The sequence below is a fragment of the Melopsittacus undulatus genome, chromosome 2 (assembly GCF_012275295.1).
Source record: "Melopsittacus undulatus isolate bMelUnd1 chromosome 2, bMelUnd1.mat.Z, whole genome shotgun sequence".
Lineage (NCBI taxonomy): Eukaryota > Metazoa > Chordata > Aves > Psittaciformes > Psittaculidae > Melopsittacus > Melopsittacus undulatus.
This window is the reverse complement of record NC_047528.1, coordinates 101,075,880-101,095,426: the sequence shown is the minus strand read 5'-3', so window position 1 is coordinate 101,095,426 and position 19,547 is coordinate 101,075,880. Positions and strand designations below refer to the sequence as shown.

Genomic DNA, 19,547 nt, shown 5'->3' with positions numbered 1-19,547 from the left:
GAAGATGCTCCTCAGTAAGCATGTCAGTAAGCAGGGCAGAAAATAGGCCTTCCTACCAAAAAGCAATTAGATAGTTCCAAGTTCAATAGATATATTTCTTCATAGTTCTTTCAGCTAAAGAAATTTGTCACTCTTTTTGACTCCAGTCAAATAAAATTAAAAACAGTTCCTATGAGAAGAAAGATGAGGGAAAAAAGTTACAAAGAAAGCAATAAAAATACTGCACAACATTTGAGCCTCTTGTGTCTTTGTGGCTAAAAGACATGTAGTAGCTGTAGGAGTCCTGGTGCAGAAAGGTGGTTCCAAAAGACCTGCTTTCTCAGGAAGATTCCAATGCTTAGTACCCAGAACGAGTAATTGCCAAAGTGCAAATATGGAGAAGCCACACTAGAAACACCTGTCCTTGTTCATATCCCTGTTTTTGTAAAGGTGTTTCATGGCAAGGGTTAAGTCAGAGTTTTAAGGAAAGCGTATCAGTTACTTGATTATAAGACTTTTTAAAGAATTCAAAAAGATGGATGTTCCTGCTGAAGTAAAGAGCTAGCTGAGAGTTATCCTGGGTTGATGCAGGTTTGAGTTTGGTGAGTTCCAGCAGTTCACAAGAGAAAGGCTGATTTGTAACTAAAATTGGCTCAACACTGCCTATCCTTCAAGGACTTTTCCCACATCCACTTTGATTTCCTTTCAAAACAATTCTTCAGTGACTAATACACTACCCTCCCTCCCCACAGAAGGGGAAAACATACATATCACTGCATCAGTCTACATACCAACACTTCCAGGGATGTAAGCTGTGTCACCTTCTTCTCAATGTTCATAAGCTCTTGTTCAGGGACTCTGTAGTTAGGGGCAGACTTCAGCTTATAACATCCTATATTTTCCTGTGCCGCTTTGATCTCCTCAACATCTTTGGGACTCTCATAGTCATCACTAGGTTTGCTCTTGTATCTGGTAGGTACAAACCAAAGCTTTACTTTCTGATGGAAAGCATAGAGGTGAACAAACCCAGTCTTTTCATATTTTCTGATTTATGCAACAATGCTATAGAGGCAAGCTAGGGATCAGGAATCACACAGCCTCTTTCAGAAAAGAACGGCTACTTAGGAAAGAATATCCTTGCACATCTAAATTAAAACCTCCGATTATTTTTTCTCCCCTAAGAACTCTTACAACAAAATGCTACGATGGGACAGGTTAAACCTTTACACTGAGTTCTGGGGTTAGTGTGTACACACTGCTCTTAATCTCAGGAAGCTGTGTGTCAACACTCCACCAGCCTGTAGCACAGAATACCTGATTCTACTCTATATTGTTAGACAATAACCTTAGAAGCCTTGTATTCTGACTCTACATTAGTCCTATTCCCTGTCATTCATTTCCTAATGAAGAACTTCAGTATTTCTTTGAGCATTCAAAGATGTATTGTCCACCTTTCTTGCCTCGCAAGATAAAGACCAGCACAGAGCATCACAGACACTCACATAGTGGCTGTGATGTTAGTACAACTGACCTAACACAGCTGTTACAGCATCTGCTCTATGTGGTGCTAGCAGAGTTAACCAAAAGTTGATTGTAATGGTCTAAGTGTACCTCAGTCATGGTCGATTTAGACATCTTTTTACACCCTATTTGAAGATGCAGCTACCTAGCTGAATCCAAGATTTTTAATATTTTAGAAGAACCAGAGAAACTAACTAGAAGTCTCTTGAGACGTTTATTCTTGAGTCAGAGTCTCTTGAGACTCAGAGATATATGAAAACTCATCTATTTTAACTACAATCATTAGGAAGACAAAAAACTAGGGAGAGAGATTACAGTGCCATGTGACAGCTAAATAACATTACTTGACCTCAGACAAGAAGCAGAACTAAAAGGGCAGAGTCTAGTTCAAGACTCACAATTCCTCCCACTCTGCTTTCCTCTTCAAGATCTTAGCCTTCACCTTGTCAGATTTCTCAACAGATCTTCTGACTTTCTCACGTCTGCTTTCTATATAACGGGTTGTTGGCTTTTGGACCTCTGTGAGCTCCACAATTTCTTCCTCACCCTCAGAAATTCTAGTACCTGGACCAAAAAATAACCAAGTGAAGATGTAAATACCATGCAGCACAGTGCAGGCCCAATTAGTTAGACCAACCCTGGGACAGCTCCTGTAGAGCTGGTGTCAATTAGTATAGTTCCAGTATAGTGGAAGTTCTGAAAATATTTGGGTTCTTTTACTTGACTTGGTCACATTCTACCCATGGGGTTGAGAAACAATCACTGACATTGACCTAAACATTGAAAACTATGTATGTGTGTTACTAAGTACATGGGTACTGAAAAAACATGCCACAGTTATAATTTCTTTACTTATATCTAAAGAAATTACAATTTCTTTAGCTTGGACTCAGGAAAACAAATTTAGATGAGAGACAGAAACCATATTGCTGATAAGATTTAAATGGCCATTATTAGCCCTATACATACGCTTTGACTCTATGCTGATCTGCTTCTTTTCTGGTTGTTTCCATGCCTGTTTGAGTACTGTCCTTTCCCAAGATGGACGTTCTTTACCTTCGTAGTATTTATGAGACATTACTAGAAGTCTGTAGGTGGAAATTTGATGGTTGCTTTGAATAGCATGAACAACAACAGTGTCAAATTCAAGTGAGTCCCGAAACCTGAAAAGACAAAATCATCTGATGTAAGTAGGCACAACCTACCATTTTGCCTTGACCAAAAGGACAGGAATAATGTAGCTTACTTACTGCACGTACAGTCATTACATGTAAATTCACAAGTCACTAAATAATAGCATGACAAGGATTATCAGGGAGCTGAAGCCCCTCCTGTATGAAGATAGGCTGAGAAAGTTGGGGCTGTTCAGCCTGGAGAAGAGAAGGCTGCGTGGAGACCTCATAGCAGCCTTCCAGTATCTGAAGGGGGCCTACAGGGATGCTGGGGAGGGACTCTTTATTAGGGACTGTAGTGGGAGGACAAAGGGTAAGTGGTTAAAACTTAAGCAGGGGAAGTTCAGATTAGATATAAGGAAGAAATTCTTTACTGTTAGGGTGGTGAGGTACTGGAGTGGGTTGCCCAGGGAGGTTGTGAATGCTCCATCCCTGGCAGCGTTCAAGGCCAGGTTGGACAGAGCCTTGGGTGATATGGTTTAGTGTGAGGTGTCCCTGCCCATGGCAGGGGGGTTGGAACTGGATGACCTTAAGGGCCTTTCCAACCCTATCCTATGATTCTATGACATCAGACACTATCTATTGACTTTTTCCAGTCTAGGAATGGAGATGCTGAAGAATGAAGACCTCTCCTAACATATAAACTTACACCAGATTCTTCAGGAGAATGTCTTTTATCTTCCATTAAGGACTGATTAAAACCATGGCTTTAATCAAGTCTTTTTCCCAGTCATACACTCTGTGTGTGTAAGGTGGGGTTTTTATTGTTTATTTTGTATTGTGTATTTATTTTTACACATTCATCTTTCGCTATATATTTAGATTTAAGTTCAACCCAAAATGTATCCAGAACTTAAAGTTGTGTTTTTGAGACAGTTAATTTTATAACTTTAATTGTATAGGGAGCATTATGTTAGCAATAACACTAAAATATCTGACAGACATGCAACATGCCTGAAAAACAGGGGTTCATATGTTGTTCTTCAAAATTTCAGTAAGAGTTCTTGGTTCTTGGTGAAATTACTGCCAAACTCCAGGCAAACATAGTCTTAAGAGCCCGACCCCAGTTTCCTTAATGTAGAAGTAAAACAGAATGAAGCTACTTTCTTGATCTGAATATTTGAAATTTTACCAAAGATGCAAAAGTAGTAAGTAAACCCAAATATCAATATATAGTCCTGTGTATGTTCCAAGTAAAAAGAGAACAGAATCAAAACAGAAGAAATATTAACTATATGAGGAAAAAAACATCAAATTCTTTTTCCTTGTGGCAGGTAAAACTTTGTAAATGATAAGGCCCTTGAAAAGTCAGAAGAAGAATTAGAAGAAAAGTGGTACTCACTGTTTTCGCAGTTTCTGCAGTCCAATTGAGTGTTTCTCATGCTCCCAAGCTAGCTCATTTTGCACTAACTGGATTCTCTGTGCTGTCTGCCTATCCAGTTCCTCAAAGATCTTACGATCCATCTCAAACTGCTGCAGAAAGGCAAAAAACCCAGTATCACATTACCCTGGCAACTGGGTTTTGGTAATAAATATTTTTGTCCAGGTCCCAGAGTTCCACACACATCAACACAATCCTTTATTTAAGAAGCTATTCAGATCTCCAGAGAGAACTACATTTTTCCCACATGCTTAAATGGCACAAATCCTCAGCTGTGATTCAGAAGTCCCAGCAAATTATACTGTCCTGACTTCAGCAGTAGCAGTCATTTTTCTCCTTCTTAGTAGCTGGTGCAATGCTGTGGTTTTGACTTTCAGCCTGGGAACAGTGCTGATAACACTGATGTTTTTAGTTGTTGCTCAGTAATGTTTACTCTGACCAAGGACTTTCCAAGTCTCATGCTCTGCCAGGGAGGAGGGGAACCCGGGAGGAAGCAGAGACAGGACACCTGATCCAAACTAACCAAAGGGGTATTCCATACCACAGCACGTCATGCCCAGTATATAAACTGGGGGCAGTTACCCAGAAGGGTTAGATCACTGTTCAGTCAGGCTGGGTATTGGTCAGCGGGTGGTGAGGAGTTGTATTCTCTCCCTTTGTTATATCCCTTATCATTATTATTATTGGTGGTAGCAGTAGTGGTTTGTGTTATACCTTAGTTACTGGACTGTTCTTATCTCAACCCGTGGGAGTTACATTCTTTCAATTCTCCTCCCCATCCCTCTGGGAGCAGGGGAAGGAAGTGGGGGGAATGAGCTAACAGCTGCATGGTTTCTGAGTGACAGGCTGGGCTTAAACTATGACATATATATTCAGAGAACTACCATAATCCAAAGGGTTGGACACCTTTCGCCCCAACGCATTGGGTAGCAACATTTTAGAAGAAGGTGCCTGTAAAGGTAAATGACCTGTGTATAAACCAGATGTACCTCTCTGTGCAGTTGCATGTGCTTGGGCAACTTCTGATTCTTTTGAAGAAGAAGAAGAAACTCATGCCTCAGTGCTATTAACTTCTCTCTTTTCTTTTGCTTTTTCTCTTCAACTTCCTTCATTTTCCGGTCATGCTCCTGTTTCTGTTTGACTTCCTCAATGCTGAAAATGCATGATAAAGGAAGCAGTGTTATTGCAGTAGAAGAGAGGAAAGATACAGCCTTAAACTCCCAATGAACTCAACGGTTCTTGAGGTAACTTAGAAAAGAATCTTCTTCCTGTATATTTGCACACTCCTGACATCCAGGGGCTTTGACCTTGACCTTTTCTTTGTCTCTGAAGTTAAGAAATTCTCAGACTACTATATTTGTATTACTACCACAGAAAAGTAAATTAAATCAACAGAAAGGCTAAAAAAACTTTGTGTGTAACAAGGAAATGACCCAAATTCAGCATGATCACCTTCTCTTGGGAGAAGGTGATCACCTTGTTGGGAGGCAAAAAGAAGTATGTGGTCTGAAGAAAGAGCTACCAACACTTGAAAATCTCTTATCATTATCCAAGAATCTCTTACTTGTAGGTATTGGAATCCTCAATGTCTTCAGCAGCCTTCTCCTTCTCAAGACCACTCTGGAATAAAAATGTTGGTTTGCCTTTAAGTAAGCAGTAATAGTTTCAACAGACAATAAAGTTTTTACAAACATTACGACAGAGCTCCCATTGCTTCTCAAAAAAAAAAACAAAATAAACCCTCATGAACAATATTTTTATATTAGCCTTAAATATCAGATTTTAATGTTTCAAGAAGAAAAAGCAATACAGTTGGTTTATATGTAAAGGAAATAATGAAGCATAATTCTTAGAGACAATGAATACAAATCCTATTTCCTTACTATCAACATTAACCATTACATTTCTTGTCCTAACTTCACTAATATCTTTAGTTCTTTATCCCCCAAACTCAATTCTCTTGTCCCCCCTCACTGCCATGTTGACAAGAGACAACATATCCTGGGCTAATTCCAAGTTATATGTGTAATTATTCTGTTTTGCTTCTGCTGACTGCATAATGGGTTCACAATTATTAGCTGTGAAGAATGACAGATGGTTGGACACTGCAGCCACACAAATCTCATTTCCCTAGGCAGTCATGCTCTAGAAAAGGAAGGGGGCCTATCACCCTACAGTAAATACAGTCATATTAAACTGATCTGTAATTTAACTCAAACAGTTTCAGAGGATTTGTATTTGATTCTTTAAGAATCTCATTAAGTTTAATGAAGATGGAATTTTTAAAATCTTCCACATGACTTAAAGCTAGAATAGATACTTAAGATACTTTGATAAGGGAAAAACTATTAGGATGGTCTTTAAGTAATGTTGCTAGACTGAACAATAGAAATTGACCATTAAGGTCTTTATATAAAGCTACTGACATACTCAAAATGATAAAACTATATATATTCTTTTATAATTGTCTATTAATCACTATTTGTAATACTAGAGCTAGCAAGGGTCTGATATCGGAGGTTCCAATCATTCACTTAGTTTAAGAAAACAGTTTTGAGTCTCTTCTTAGTGCTGCATGTTCTTGTGATACTGGTAAAGAATTCCAACCAGTCATGAACAATTTAACTAAATGGCCAAAATTATAATTTCCTCAGCCTCCCTCACCCAGCAGCTTTAAAAAGGTAGTTACTAACTAATATAAAAATATTTAGAAGTTGAATTTGTTTTATGTTGACACTTTCAGTGTTTTTAAACTGTAATGAATTTCTATTTCTATTTGAAAATTCATTGTGCATGAAAACACTTCCTTACTCAAGAGGCCTCACTGCTGCTTTCAAGTTATATTTGTTTAATTCCAGCACTGAAGTGATTTTTTTAAAAATCAATAAAGTCTGAACATTTTCAGTGATGGAGTTGACACCTCTCTCTTCTTGTGTAATAACAGTAGAACTGTTACTGAGTTCCAGTATCATCTATTCAAACATGCTAAAGGTGATGAGCTCTACACTGAATACAGAGCACCTATAGAATGATTACTACTAATGCTGTCCAAGAGTGGCAGAGCAACAGGATTGGCATCATGCTGTGCTATTTTACAAATTTTAAATATCCAACGTGTGGGTTGTATATGACTGGTACTAGATGCTCTGAGATACTACACATTTGGTATTCTCCAAAATTATTTTGGCAGTCCTGGGGCAATGGTTGGACTTGATGGTCTTAAAGGTCTTTTCCAACCTAGTTGATTCTATGATCCTATGACTCTACAATTATTTGTAGAATACCCAGCCAGAGCAGAATCATACTTTATTGGAGTTAAATGCAAGACAAGTATTAAGTATGACAAATTCTTGTGGTTCTTTCATTTTAGGAATGTGCACAAATACACCTTTGAGTGGGAAAAGATCAGTAGACTATTACATTTGAATAACACATGCTATGTTTATTTGGAGAAAACCACAAAACATTAAGAGGGAAGAATGCAGACATAGTACCTGTTTATTAGGGAATGTTTTGCAAGAGCTACTCTTCTAAACTGGGAAACCTCAGCCTTTGCTATGAAACATCTATGATGCCAAATAACTGAACTGCATTTTGCCTATCTATCTGGAGTATTTTCACAGTAAATAGGCCTAATTCCGTGAAAGAGGGTAGCAACTTACCCTAGGAGAGGGGATTTTGGCTTTTAGCTCTTTCTGAACATCCTCTGGAGACAAGATGTTGAAAGTAAAAATGTTTCCATCTCCACCGCAGGTAATCAGAAACCTATCATCATAACTAGAACAGATTCCCCGGATCTGGCCATAATCATTGTCGTGTACACTGAAGGACCAGTATTCCTTCAGGGTATCTGCTGAGAGGTCTTTTTCTTGGAGAGAATAAGCACGCAGTGAGCCATTCTGCATCCCACAGAACATCCATACTCTGCTGGTACTGTCAAATAGGCAACGTAACAAGTGAGGGCACAGCTCAAAACATGAAACTTGAAAAGAGCTAATCTAGCTTAATAAATATAGCTTTCCCAAGTCTGTAAACTAGGAGGAAAATATTTGGATCACTTCAAATATGTGTGATACAACTACGAATTTGTTTCCCAGCTGAGTGCTCTGGAATGTTTCAGCACTTGGTGGGTACTGTGGAACTGATCTCAGCCCTGAGTTGGGCAGGGTAGCAGACACCAGGTTCAGAAATAGAAAAGCAGATTTCCCCCCATGCTCTCCACCCATTAGAGATGGTGATGAATGCAGCCAGCTGTAGATTAAAGCCTGAACTAAACCTACCTCCTTAGATACAGAATATGCCTAGCCTTACAGGCAGCCTAACATTGGGAGTCTGAAAATTGTTCAACCTTTTCATCTGTACAGTTCACAGTGTATTCTTTGCACAAGAGAGCTGGACTGATCCCTCCTTGTTATCCTCAAGGGAGAACTGTGTCCTCTCTTTGCTAACCACTAAAAAGACTTGCTCTTCTGGTGATCACAGTTTGCAGAGACTAATGGTTCTCCTGAAATTATACAATCCAAGATGTTTGAGTCCTAATCAATACTTAATTAGAAATCAGATGTTTGCATCTCTGAAGGACTTTTTAAATTATTCTGTCAGACACAGTGCCCACTGTGTCCATTAGGAATTTTAAGTGAAACTCAGTGCCTGGAAAACCAAAGAAAGTTCCTGCATACTAGAGTTAAGCCACAGATAGAAAAAGTGACAAAGCAGTGTACTCTTCCTCCCTTCAACTTCATCAAGCTTTATCACAAAGCTGTTGCACTACAATGTTTTACCAGAAGAAGATTTGGTGGATGGGATTGTTGTCGGTGTCCTCCATAGGAATCACTTCAAAGGGTTCATCTTTCCTATCTTCAGGGTCTTCTTGGTCATCATGTGAGAATTCACAATGATAGAGGAACCCTGAGTCATACCCACCCTGAAGAAGAAAAGGACCACAAAGAAATGGTAACAAAAGAACACTACACAACTGATCAGGTAAATTCAGTTTTCAGATGAATTCTTCCTTTCTTAAGGAGCTACAATAGGTTAGAAAAAGTTACTTCCAAACATCTAGAGACCCTATTTATCCACAGAGAAAAATCTATTGTGATCACTGGCATTACAAGTCAGCCTATCAATACATTAAAATTCTACCTCTTATTTTTGAGGGAACAGCTTAGTCTTTTTGCCCATTCAGGCATCACCAAGAAGCATACCTATAGGAAATTTACTGTACAATCTGAATTGGAATGACACTATGGGATTACTTCATAAAGATTGCTGAATCTATCAAGTATGATGGGTATTCAATGTCCTAGAAATGGCAGGTTTCAAATAATCAGTTTTCTAAGTTAGCCACATGTGAAGGGAAAGTTGCCACATCTTGCAATCCTACCAACATGAAATAAAAAATTGATTTACCAAGGAAAGCCAAAATTTTCCTGGTGCTGAATAAAACCCACAGAGAATGGGACTGGGTTCCTCTGGTATGTAGATAGGTGGCAATGGCTCTTCCTTGGGTTCCTCTTCAGCTTCTTCTTCTATCTTGTTTCCCATCTCCTGTTGCTGCCTTATCCATTCAAGTTTTGCTTTCTCCTTCTCCTCCCTTTTTTTCTCTCTCAGTGCAATTTCTTCTTCCAGCTATTTCAACAAGCAGAGAAACACAGAGAGACAAAAACAAGGCACTTGATGCATTACTGACCAGAGGAGTCTCATAGATGAAATCCAAGCTGGTTCTGGCATTATATATACAGAATATCTAGAGAAATCTGTTTTCTATCAACTAAGTGGACATCAACCAGTCTTCATGCAATTCTCCAGTGAAACATCCCCATTTTCCTCCTCCAAAGTATTTTAAGCTCATGGTCCTTTGAAGCAGAAACCATTCTGCATAAGAAGCAGACTTCATCATTTCCTCAAAGAGATTATTCCAAATATTAACCACTACTAGCATACTACTTCTACAGAACTCCTAAGCCCTGTCCTGCGCCTGCCCAGAAGACAGTAAAACACTGGAAAGCTGAACTCAGATTCCCAAGTTCTAAAGCGTCATTGATGTAGAGTGAAAGAAAGTTGTTACAGACTTTGGCTCTTCTGAAAAACGAAGGGAAGATATTTGCAGATGTATAAAAATTTTTAAACCCCCTTTCCATTCATGCCTACTTTAGCCTTAACAAACACCAAACATTCTCTAACAACAGGATCTTCCCAAAAAGACATTAGATGGAAAAATCATCGAGAAAGGTCTGGAAAGGATCTTGAAAGAGCATTCTTCTGCTTGAAAGTAGAATCAGGTGAACCTTAGGACTGATCTTCTAAAAATCTCATGCTCTGGGGACTCTACAGCCTATGCAAACTATTTTAGTGCTTCACTACCTTTACTGTAAGAAATCTTTCATAGAATCATGTAATCATAGAATGGTTTGGATTGGAAGAGACCTTAAAGATTATCTCATTCCAGCCCTCCTGTCATGGGCAGGGGCATTCTCCACTAGACCAGGTTGCTCAAAGCCTCATCCAGCCTGGCTTTCCTTACACTATCCAAAATATCCATGTTGTGATTTATTAATTACTGATCTATTCTTAGAAGAAAAGGAGAGCTATTAATATTCTTTGTCCCTGTAGAAGCCTTTTCTATTTTTAAAATGTTTAGTGTTTCCCAAAAATATTTTCTTTTGACTGAAAAAGAAAAACCACAAAAAAACCCACAAACAAACAAAAAAAAAACAGCCACAAAACCTCCTACAAAACTCCATGCACATGTGTTCATTCTTTCTTTATATATGTATGCCAGCTTTGTGATCATTCTTGTGGTTCTTTCTGTGAGGGAATCCCCAAGAAATCTTTCCCCCCAAATGCAGTTTATAGAGAAGGCAGAGAAATCACAGGTTAAGAACAAAACCAGAGAGGCTGTTGGACTGTGATGGACTGAACACAGGACTGACAGCCTACTCACTGGATTTCTACTCCTGAGCCTAACATCAGCTTGCTTTTTAATTTCACAAATTTAACTAACTGAGAGCTGGCATAATTCATTTCTTTTTGTCCCACATAGAGTCATGGAATCATGAAATGGTTTGGGTTGCAAGGGACCTTAAAGATCATCTAGTTCCAACTCCCCTGCGATGGGCAGGAACACCTTCCACTAGACCAGGCTGCTCAAAGCCCCATCCATCCTGATCTTGAACACTACCAAGGATGACCTTCTAAAATGCTAGTTGTCATACAGAAATAAAACACACACTTTTAAAATTATTACAACATTTTAAAAAATCAGAAATTGCTGAAAATAATTATATATGTTTTATATTTGCCTCAATGTGATCACATGTGTGTTTTATGACTGTTCAAAGGAATTTCATACAGGGCTAACATCAAGCAGAAGAAACACACTTCTTGTGAAAATCACCAAATGAAAACATTTTGAGAACTAATCTGCTGTATTGTTTTTCTTTTTCACAAATGTTATTTTCTAATTATATTCAAAATTCACATAATGTTCTCAGTGTTATGTACATTCTATTTGAATAGATAAATAACAATTTATTTCACATGTTGAAACACAGCCAAAAATGGACTCTACCTGGCCTTCACCTTTAAGAAGCTTAGTAAAAAAACCTATGATGAATACAGAGACTAAAAACTTTTCTGCATAGTTTTGTCTTCTAGCACAATGAAGAACATGAAATTCCACCACAGGAGATTTCTTTACCTTGATTCGGGATTTAATACTATGAAAATGGAAGTACTGCATCGGCAGGTTCTTTAGTTGATAGGTGGACGCTGTATTATGTTCACCAGGGACCGGGGCAGGAACCTGAAGAACAAAGCCATTCTCACAAAGGATGAGCAGTGTGCTCTGTGCCTGTACAAAAACACAAGTACAGGGCAGATGTATACATGCAATTGAGAGAAATCGGAAAAAGTCAGAAGATACAGAGGCACAAAGCCAAGCTCCAGCCAGGAGGCATTAACTTTAGCTGTGCTCTTATTTTAATGGATACTTTTGCATAAACATTAGAAATCAGGGAGCTGCTTTTATGCTATGTGTTCTTGGCAAAGGTAAGGAATTGAAGAAGTCCTTGCCATGTACAAACAGCTACCATTCTGACATTGCCTAGCTTGGAAGCAGCATGATGATGTTTTGGGAGTTTGGTTAAACTAAAAATGGATCTGACTCAAGTTAGAAACTGAGGGTTTGGGCTGATAATTGTTTGGAAGTTCATATGTTTCTGTAGTAATAAATCCTTTATATCTTCAACAGCGGGCTCAAAATCTTGTCTAATGCTATTTAACTTTGAGTTTGTTCTTTGCTGGTACCTGCAGGGCCTTTAAAATGCAAAGTTACGAAGTATGTGTGAGGAGAGGGTAATATTTATCTAGTGTTTCGAGCTTTTAAAAGGCAGGTCTGTAGTTTTAATTTTCATAAGCTATCTATCTAGAGAATGAGAGGCTTATTTTATCTGACCTATCACTAAAAACGTGCAAAGGGGGACTATTACGAGTTGCTATGGAAACCTTAACTAGGAATTATATAGGTCTTGTGTCTGTAAAATCTCAGCCTCACAAATGCACTCATTAACTGCATTGTATTTAATCACCAAGGTGCCTTTTTTAAAGAGAAAAAAAGTAGTTTAACACTAAGATGCTTGTACTATGTTTAATAAGTGTTTACATTTAGCAGTGGAGACCAGATACTGGTAGACAAAATTACTCAGGCAGAATCTAACATACCAAAGACATGTTCTTTTTCTAGTTAGTAGAAGTACCTTGTCCTCAAGGAAAGGACTCAAAACACAACTGTCAGATCAAGAGCTATCAATCCTGCAGTAAGACAGAGCTCATACCAGCAGGAGTTTTTTGCTAACAGTTTTTATCAGTTCCCATGAATGATGAATCATAGCTACACTTTGCCACTGCACACCTTTATTTCATATCTTGCTGCCACTTGTCAGCATCTAAATATGACGAACAATCTCCCCTCAAAACAAGAATACTGGATCAACCAAAATTTGAGGTGTTACTCTAATCTTATAAAACTTCTAAAATATTAAGAATCTACTTGAATACATCACTGACACACTTCAGAGTGTGAATTCCAAAAAGCACCTAAAAACTTTCTTGATGTGGTCCAGAAGCTTTGCAAAAGCCTGTTTTAATACAGGCAGGAGGCATAGGTAATAAAGCGCGAAGAATTCTTTTGTTAAAGAAGACTAAGACCTTCCAAAAGCTAAGGCACATGCCTGTTACTTCAAGGCAGGAACTCAAAAAGCTGAATTAAACTTTATGGTTTGCATATGTTTCTGCTCTTTATTATCCAAACTCCAAAACAAATCCGAAGTAACTGAACCAGATATAGCTACACAGAACCTATCTCTCATGCTGTAGCAGCATGAAGAACAAAGTTAGCAAAGCATCTTTTGCAATGTCTGTAGAGAACATGGCTTGGGTCATGGATCTTCATCTATTTTCTTTTGAAGTTCTTTTCAAAATGATGTTTTAATACAGTAGGGAAGGAAAGAAAAAAAACATGCATTACTCACATGAGAAGGTGGAGACCACTGTAATGCCTGCACAGGCCCAGGGACACAGATGAATCCAATTGGCTCATATTCATCTTCAACAGCAAAAAAGAAAACAGTTTTGTCTTTACTCTGAGGAAAAAAAAAATCAAAACACAAAAAAAAAAATCAAAACACAAAACAATCATGACTGAATCAAAGTTTGACTAAAAATTCAAAAGACTGCAAGCACTTTATGACAAACACATACTTCCAATGTTTTGTAGCTTGACAGGGATACTTACAGATGCCTTGGAACTTAGAACTGGGTTTCTATGATGATTACAGGGAGGAAGTAAAAATCCTGCCCACCTTGCTCCAGGACTCTGAATGCACCCATAGCACTTAAATCCCCTTGACAGGACAATGGGGAATGGATTTAAGCTGAAAGAGGGTAGACTTAGATGAGATATTAGGAAAAAAATTCTTCTCTGTGAGGGTGGTGAGGCACTGGCACAGATTGCCAAGAAAAGCTGTTGCTGCCCCATTCCTGGAAATGTTCAAGACCAGGTTAGATGGGGCTTTGATCAACCTGATCTAGTGGAAGGTGTCCCTGCCAATGGCAGGGGACTGGAATTGGATGATCTTTAAGGTTCCTTCCAAGTCAAACCATCCTATGGTTCTATAGCTAATTACCCTCATGGGCTTCACCTGGCACCCCCAGATATACGCTTTCTGTCCCTTGTCCAGGGAGCTCCTTTAAAGCTCAAGCTCAGGACTGCTTTTTCAGGTAAGACAGTGCAAGCTGATTTCCCCAGATAACAAGGAATCCAGAACTGGTGCACAAAATGATGCATAGCCGTGTAAATCCTGCATTAAGGGAACTGCACGGTCATTCAGCTCAAGGAACATGTTAATTGCAAATGCACTGAGCATGGCTAAAGTCTAGATTTTAAAGAGAGAGACCACATTGACTGGAAATCATCTCATAGACTAGCAGGCACACTGACAAACCAACTGGTTGATCCTCTTGTAAGACCAAGCAGTGCTGAGTAGCAGCTGGATTGCAGTCAAGGTGGTGTACAAACCAACTTGGTTATACTAATTTCAAGGTACTCCTAAACTAATTCCAAAATGAACAAAATCCATCTTCAAAGGGGATTACAGAATTCACACTAAACAATCCAGTAATTCACAAAACTAATTGCATGGATTGCATGGTCGCTTTCCTTTGGAAAACAAATGTGAGAGCAAACAGATCCTTCTCTTCCCCCAGCACTGCAGAGAACTTAGAAGCAGCAATCAACATAGTAACAGAAGTATAACGGTGTTGTCAGTAAACAAACTTTACCTTATCCTTTAAATAATCTCTATGTTTGTGACCTAATAAAAATAACCAAAAGAACTAATACATACCCCTGTGGCAAGCACAGCTCCATTTCGTTCATATGCCAGGGCTGTAACTGCAGCAGCATGAGGTTTGAGAGCTTTTCTCAGATTTAACTCTGCAGTCCCTATTCCTGCAATAACGGGCAGTCCTTTGGGATCATAAACTTCAATTATGCGGAAAATGCCATCTTCAAACCCCACAATCATTAGACTTCCTTTAGGATTTACCTTTGAGTGGAAGAATGAAGAAAAAAATCAGTCTACATCCGAAAGCTTAGAACAAGAATCTCAATGGCACATGCTCTGGTGTTAACCTGTAACTCATATGGAAGTGTTGCTAAAGCACAAAGGTTGTCTCATGCGTGGGCAATGTTCTTTATTCTCTGTAATATACTACTGTAAATGGAGTTGGAGGACTGGGAGTTATTTTTTGGTTTGGATTAGTTTTGGTCTTTTACTGATAACATACCATTGAAACTGGAACTGTGAACAAGGATGTGACTGTAATCCATACTGATATACAAATATATACATATATATATATATATATATATATATATATATATCAGAGTCACAGAATCATTAGGGTTTGAAGGGACCTCTGGAGATCAACTTGTCCAATCCCCCTGTCAAGGTAGGGCCACTACAGGAGGTTACACAGGAATGTGTCCAGGAGGGTTTCTAATGTCTCCAGAGAGGTAGACTCCACAACCTCCCTGTGCAGTGTGTTCAGTTCTCTATCACCCTCAACATAAGTTCTTCCTTATGCTGAGGTGAAACTTCTCATGGTTTAGTTCATGGCCATTGCTCCTCCTCCTGTCACTGGACACCACTTGAAAGAGTCTGGCATCATCCTTCTGGCACCTGCCTTTGAGATATTTATATACATTAATGAGATCCCTTCTCAGTCTCCTCTTTGCCAGACTGACTGGGCCAGCTCTTGCAGTCTCTCCTCATAAGAAAGATTCTCCAAACCCCTGATCATCCTTGTGGCCCTTCACAGGACCTTCTCCAGTAGCTCCTTGTCTTGTACTGAGGAGCCCAGAACTGGACACAGTACTCCAGATGCAGAACTCAAAAAAGGAATAATTGTATTACCCTGAATATAATACTGGGCATTGAATGTGGGTATGATTTTTGAAGAGGTGAGGAGGCAGACTTGGGTCTGGCTGCCCTATGTATAGTGCAGTTGTCAACAGGGACAGCTAATTGAGATGGAAAGAGGAGGCTATGGAGTCTTGAACATAGACCCTGTAGGTAAGGCAATTGCTAAGAGTGTAGACAGGCTTGAATTGAGAGAAGAGTTAACAGAAATAGGCCTGTGTTTCAGCTGGGCTTGCAGATTTAGCTGATCTTAGCCATACATGGTACTCTCTTGAAGTGATTTACAAGCTGAGCCAGCTCCAGACATAGCACTAATCAATATTAATGAACATCACAAATGAGAACAGAATGAGATTTCTCTGTGAAGAGACGAGAGTGAATGGTTAATTGGCAAAAGTATGATCTTGGGGTATAAAACAGGTTATTGTTCAAAAGGGATCTGAAGGTAACTGTCTTCCTATTATCTGGGGATATCAGACCATGATGTCTTATCTTAAAAAGCACCTCTGTAATAAACAAGTGCATGACAGCATTGCTCAGTAAATGACCAAGAGGAGTCACTCACAGACCCCAAGTTTACGGATCTGCATTTGACACTGTTAATTCTGTATCCCTTTACCAGGGAGCCAACACTCCGTGCCTTCCCAGTGCTGAGTGAAGAGGAAGGATTGCCTCCCTCAAGCAGATGATACTACCCTTCTCTAATGCAGCCCAGGATGTTGTTGGATTTGTTTGGGTGCATCGCTGGCTCATGGTTAGCCTGGTGACTCCCAGGATCCTTCTCTGCAGAACTGATTTCCAGCTGGTGGACCCCCAGGCACTACTGGTACCTGGGATTATTCCTACCCAGATGCAGTACTTCACGTTTTCCTTCACTGAAATTACTGAGATTCTCCTCAGCCCAATTCTCCAGCCTGTTCAGATCCTCCTGAATGCCAGCACAACCCTCTAGAGTACCAGCCTCTCCTCTCAGTTTGGTATCATCTGTGAACTTGCTGAGGAACTCTGTTCCACTGTCCAGGTGGAATGAAGAATATTGGCACACATCATCACCCCTAGCGTATATCACTACAGACTTGCCTCTAACTGGACCCTGCTGAGTCACCACCCCCTGAAGCCCAGCCATTTGGGCAGTTTTAAATCCATGTCACTGTTCACTTATGTAGCCTGTAAGTTGTTAGCTTGCCTATGAGGACACTGTGGTATACAGATGCTTCAAATTATGTTGGATGAATTTTTCTTATATTTCTTATATTAATATCACAAATTTTCAAATACATTTGAGTACCTTAAGCTATGTGTAAGTATCTAATGGGATCTTAAATGCAGCTAGATCGACTTTTCAGATTGTGTTTAGTGCCAGCTTTTTTAAAAATGAATTAAGTCAGTTTTGTAATGCTGTACAATTTACTGTGGCAGTCAGCTTACTTCTTGAATGTATAGGTCAGCATCCCTGAAAGTCGGTATGACCAGAGTTATAATTCTAAGAGCACTGTCCCAATGCTACTCTTACTTCAGAAATTCAAGTAAGCACCTTGCTCCATGAATTTGCTTATAATGAACCAAACAGATTTCCTATGTTGCTTCAAAAACATAACTAGACATTATTTTAATTAAAATTAGCAAATATGTCTGAAAGTGATAGACTCCACACTCCACGAATGATCAGTTCTGGCAACAGTTTCTTATGATTTATCTCCAAATGTTTGTGGATTGTCTGGGCTGTCATTTCAAAATGTGTTACTAGCTCATGTTAATTGACAGTTACTCTGAGTGGGTTAAACAGAAGCTGTTAGTCTTTAAACTATTTCCTGGGACTGCACACTGGGATCTGATTTTCACATCTGAGAAAAACACAAAATAGGATACCTGATAATCCACAGTAAAGTCAAACTGTACACATACTATATACTTTCATACTACTCCACAAGCGTACATATACATACCACTATAGTAAATTCCACCACAGCCTAACAGTGACATCTTTAAGGTCTTGTGTAGCAAGGCACTTTCTTGCTGCTGGCAGGCTCATAGGCCCCTAAGGGTTTTTGTTAACACACTAGCAAAAACTCACAACACGAGGTGCCCATGTCAGTGCTGTTCCTCCTTGTTTGAACTTCATTTCACTCAGTTGTCTGTCGCTGATGAAATCATAGATACGCACTGATCCTGTGTGGAAAGGAGACACCTGCAATGTCACTTACATGTTAAGATTTATGAAGAAATGTCTATTCATTTGAATTCAAAGCTGGATAAAATGTTATTAATTTTTCTCTCCAACTATCAAATGCCCTCCTGGAAGTACGTGATTGATGGTTACAGAGTGCCAGAGCTCATGAATAAAACATAAGGTTTCTTCACCCTTTAACTTACGCACTCCCAAGAGTCGTCAAGGCTAAGAGTTGTAATGAGAAGTCCCTTGCTGACCACCATCTGTAATTTTCAAGTAATCACAGAACTGTAGCATACTGTAAGGAAAATCTGTACTGACAACACAGGAAAAGGTGATATACTACTATTTGGTATTGCTCAGGGAGGAATATATTTAAATGGATGAAAATGGGAGATTGTCCAAAGACAGATTTCACCAGAGGTGAAATTAATAGATTCATACACACACACTGGTCTGTATGAAATTCCATTCCAGCTGGCATATAGCCTAAGTGTCATTCACTCAACAGATAGGAGTTCGTCTTCAAACTAGAAGAGCACAGACATTGCACAATACAGACAAATGAGGAGCTACTGCTAACAAGAATTAAGCTAAAGATCTTGTAGCATGTTCTGAGAAGTGTAAATAACATTGTTAATGCTCTGGCCAGTGACAGTTCTCTCAAAGCATGATAAAGTTACCTGTGAGATGGCTACTTTGCAATATTTGTATGTTAAATAAACATGTCTGTAACTATGTTAGCTGTTGTTGAGAGCATGATAGCTGTGGCATTTTCTAAGGAAGCCACAAACACCAGTATTCACAGACTTACACAATGCTATAGATGTATATAATTCCTTACATAGCAAAAATCCCAACACTTATCGATCCAGAGCCTTGAATACAAATGCAGTTATTCAAACCAAATGTCTCATCTTGTAAGCCATTCCCTCAGAACAAACAGAACTGACAAAGTTTCCCATTAAAAACTCTTGTTTAAATGCCAGGTTTTTACAATTAAGCAGCCTTAATGAATTATTTCAAAACATTAATGATTTGTGTTAACTAGAACTGATCCCAGGAATAACAATTTTCTGCCAAGTGACTTTTCAAAAGCAAATACACAACTTCAATTCAAAACAGAATAGTTCCAAACCAAATATCATTGCTCTTCAAAAACAATAATTACACTGCTATGAGAGGAAAAGAGTAGTGTACTTTTGACTTACCGTCAAGAGCAGTGGTGGCCAAAAGGTATGTGATGGGAGAGACACTAATGGCTTCAATCCTTCCAGAGTGAAAAGTAAACAGGCACTCTGGATCTTGGGTCTGCAGTGCACAAGAAAAGAACAGAAATTCTG

General features: G+C 39.0%; 1 protein-coding gene across 1 annotated transcript in view; it reads right to left on the bottom strand.

Annotated features, from left to right (window-relative positions):
* The window catches only part of CFAP44 (cilia and flagella associated protein 44), a 44,831-nt gene that overhangs the window by 12,418 nt on the left and 12,866 nt on the right, over positions 1 to 19,547 (bottom strand). The window contains exons 11-24 of the mRNA XM_034074656.1: positions 19,416 to 19,515; positions 18,109 to 18,203; positions 14,958 to 15,158; positions 13,584 to 13,694; positions 11,753 to 11,905; positions 9,463 to 9,681; positions 8,835 to 8,977; positions 7,716 to 7,986; positions 5,618 to 5,673; positions 5,043 to 5,205; positions 4,015 to 4,145; positions 2,449 to 2,663; positions 1,899 to 2,064; positions 771 to 948 (exon numbers count right to left, since the gene is read on the bottom strand). Of these exons, the coding sequence (XP_033930547.1) occupies positions 771 to 948; positions 1,899 to 2,064; positions 2,449 to 2,663; positions 4,015 to 4,145; positions 5,043 to 5,205; positions 5,618 to 5,673; positions 7,716 to 7,986; positions 8,835 to 8,977; positions 9,463 to 9,681; positions 11,753 to 11,905; positions 13,584 to 13,694; positions 14,958 to 15,158; positions 18,109 to 18,203; positions 19,416 to 19,515 (2,202 nt within the window). The remainder of the gene's footprint in view (positions 1 to 770; positions 949 to 1,898; positions 2,065 to 2,448; positions 2,664 to 4,014; positions 4,146 to 5,042; positions 5,206 to 5,617; positions 5,674 to 7,715; positions 7,987 to 8,834; positions 8,978 to 9,462; positions 9,682 to 11,752; positions 11,906 to 13,583; positions 13,695 to 14,957; positions 15,159 to 18,108; positions 18,204 to 19,415; positions 19,516 to 19,547) is intronic.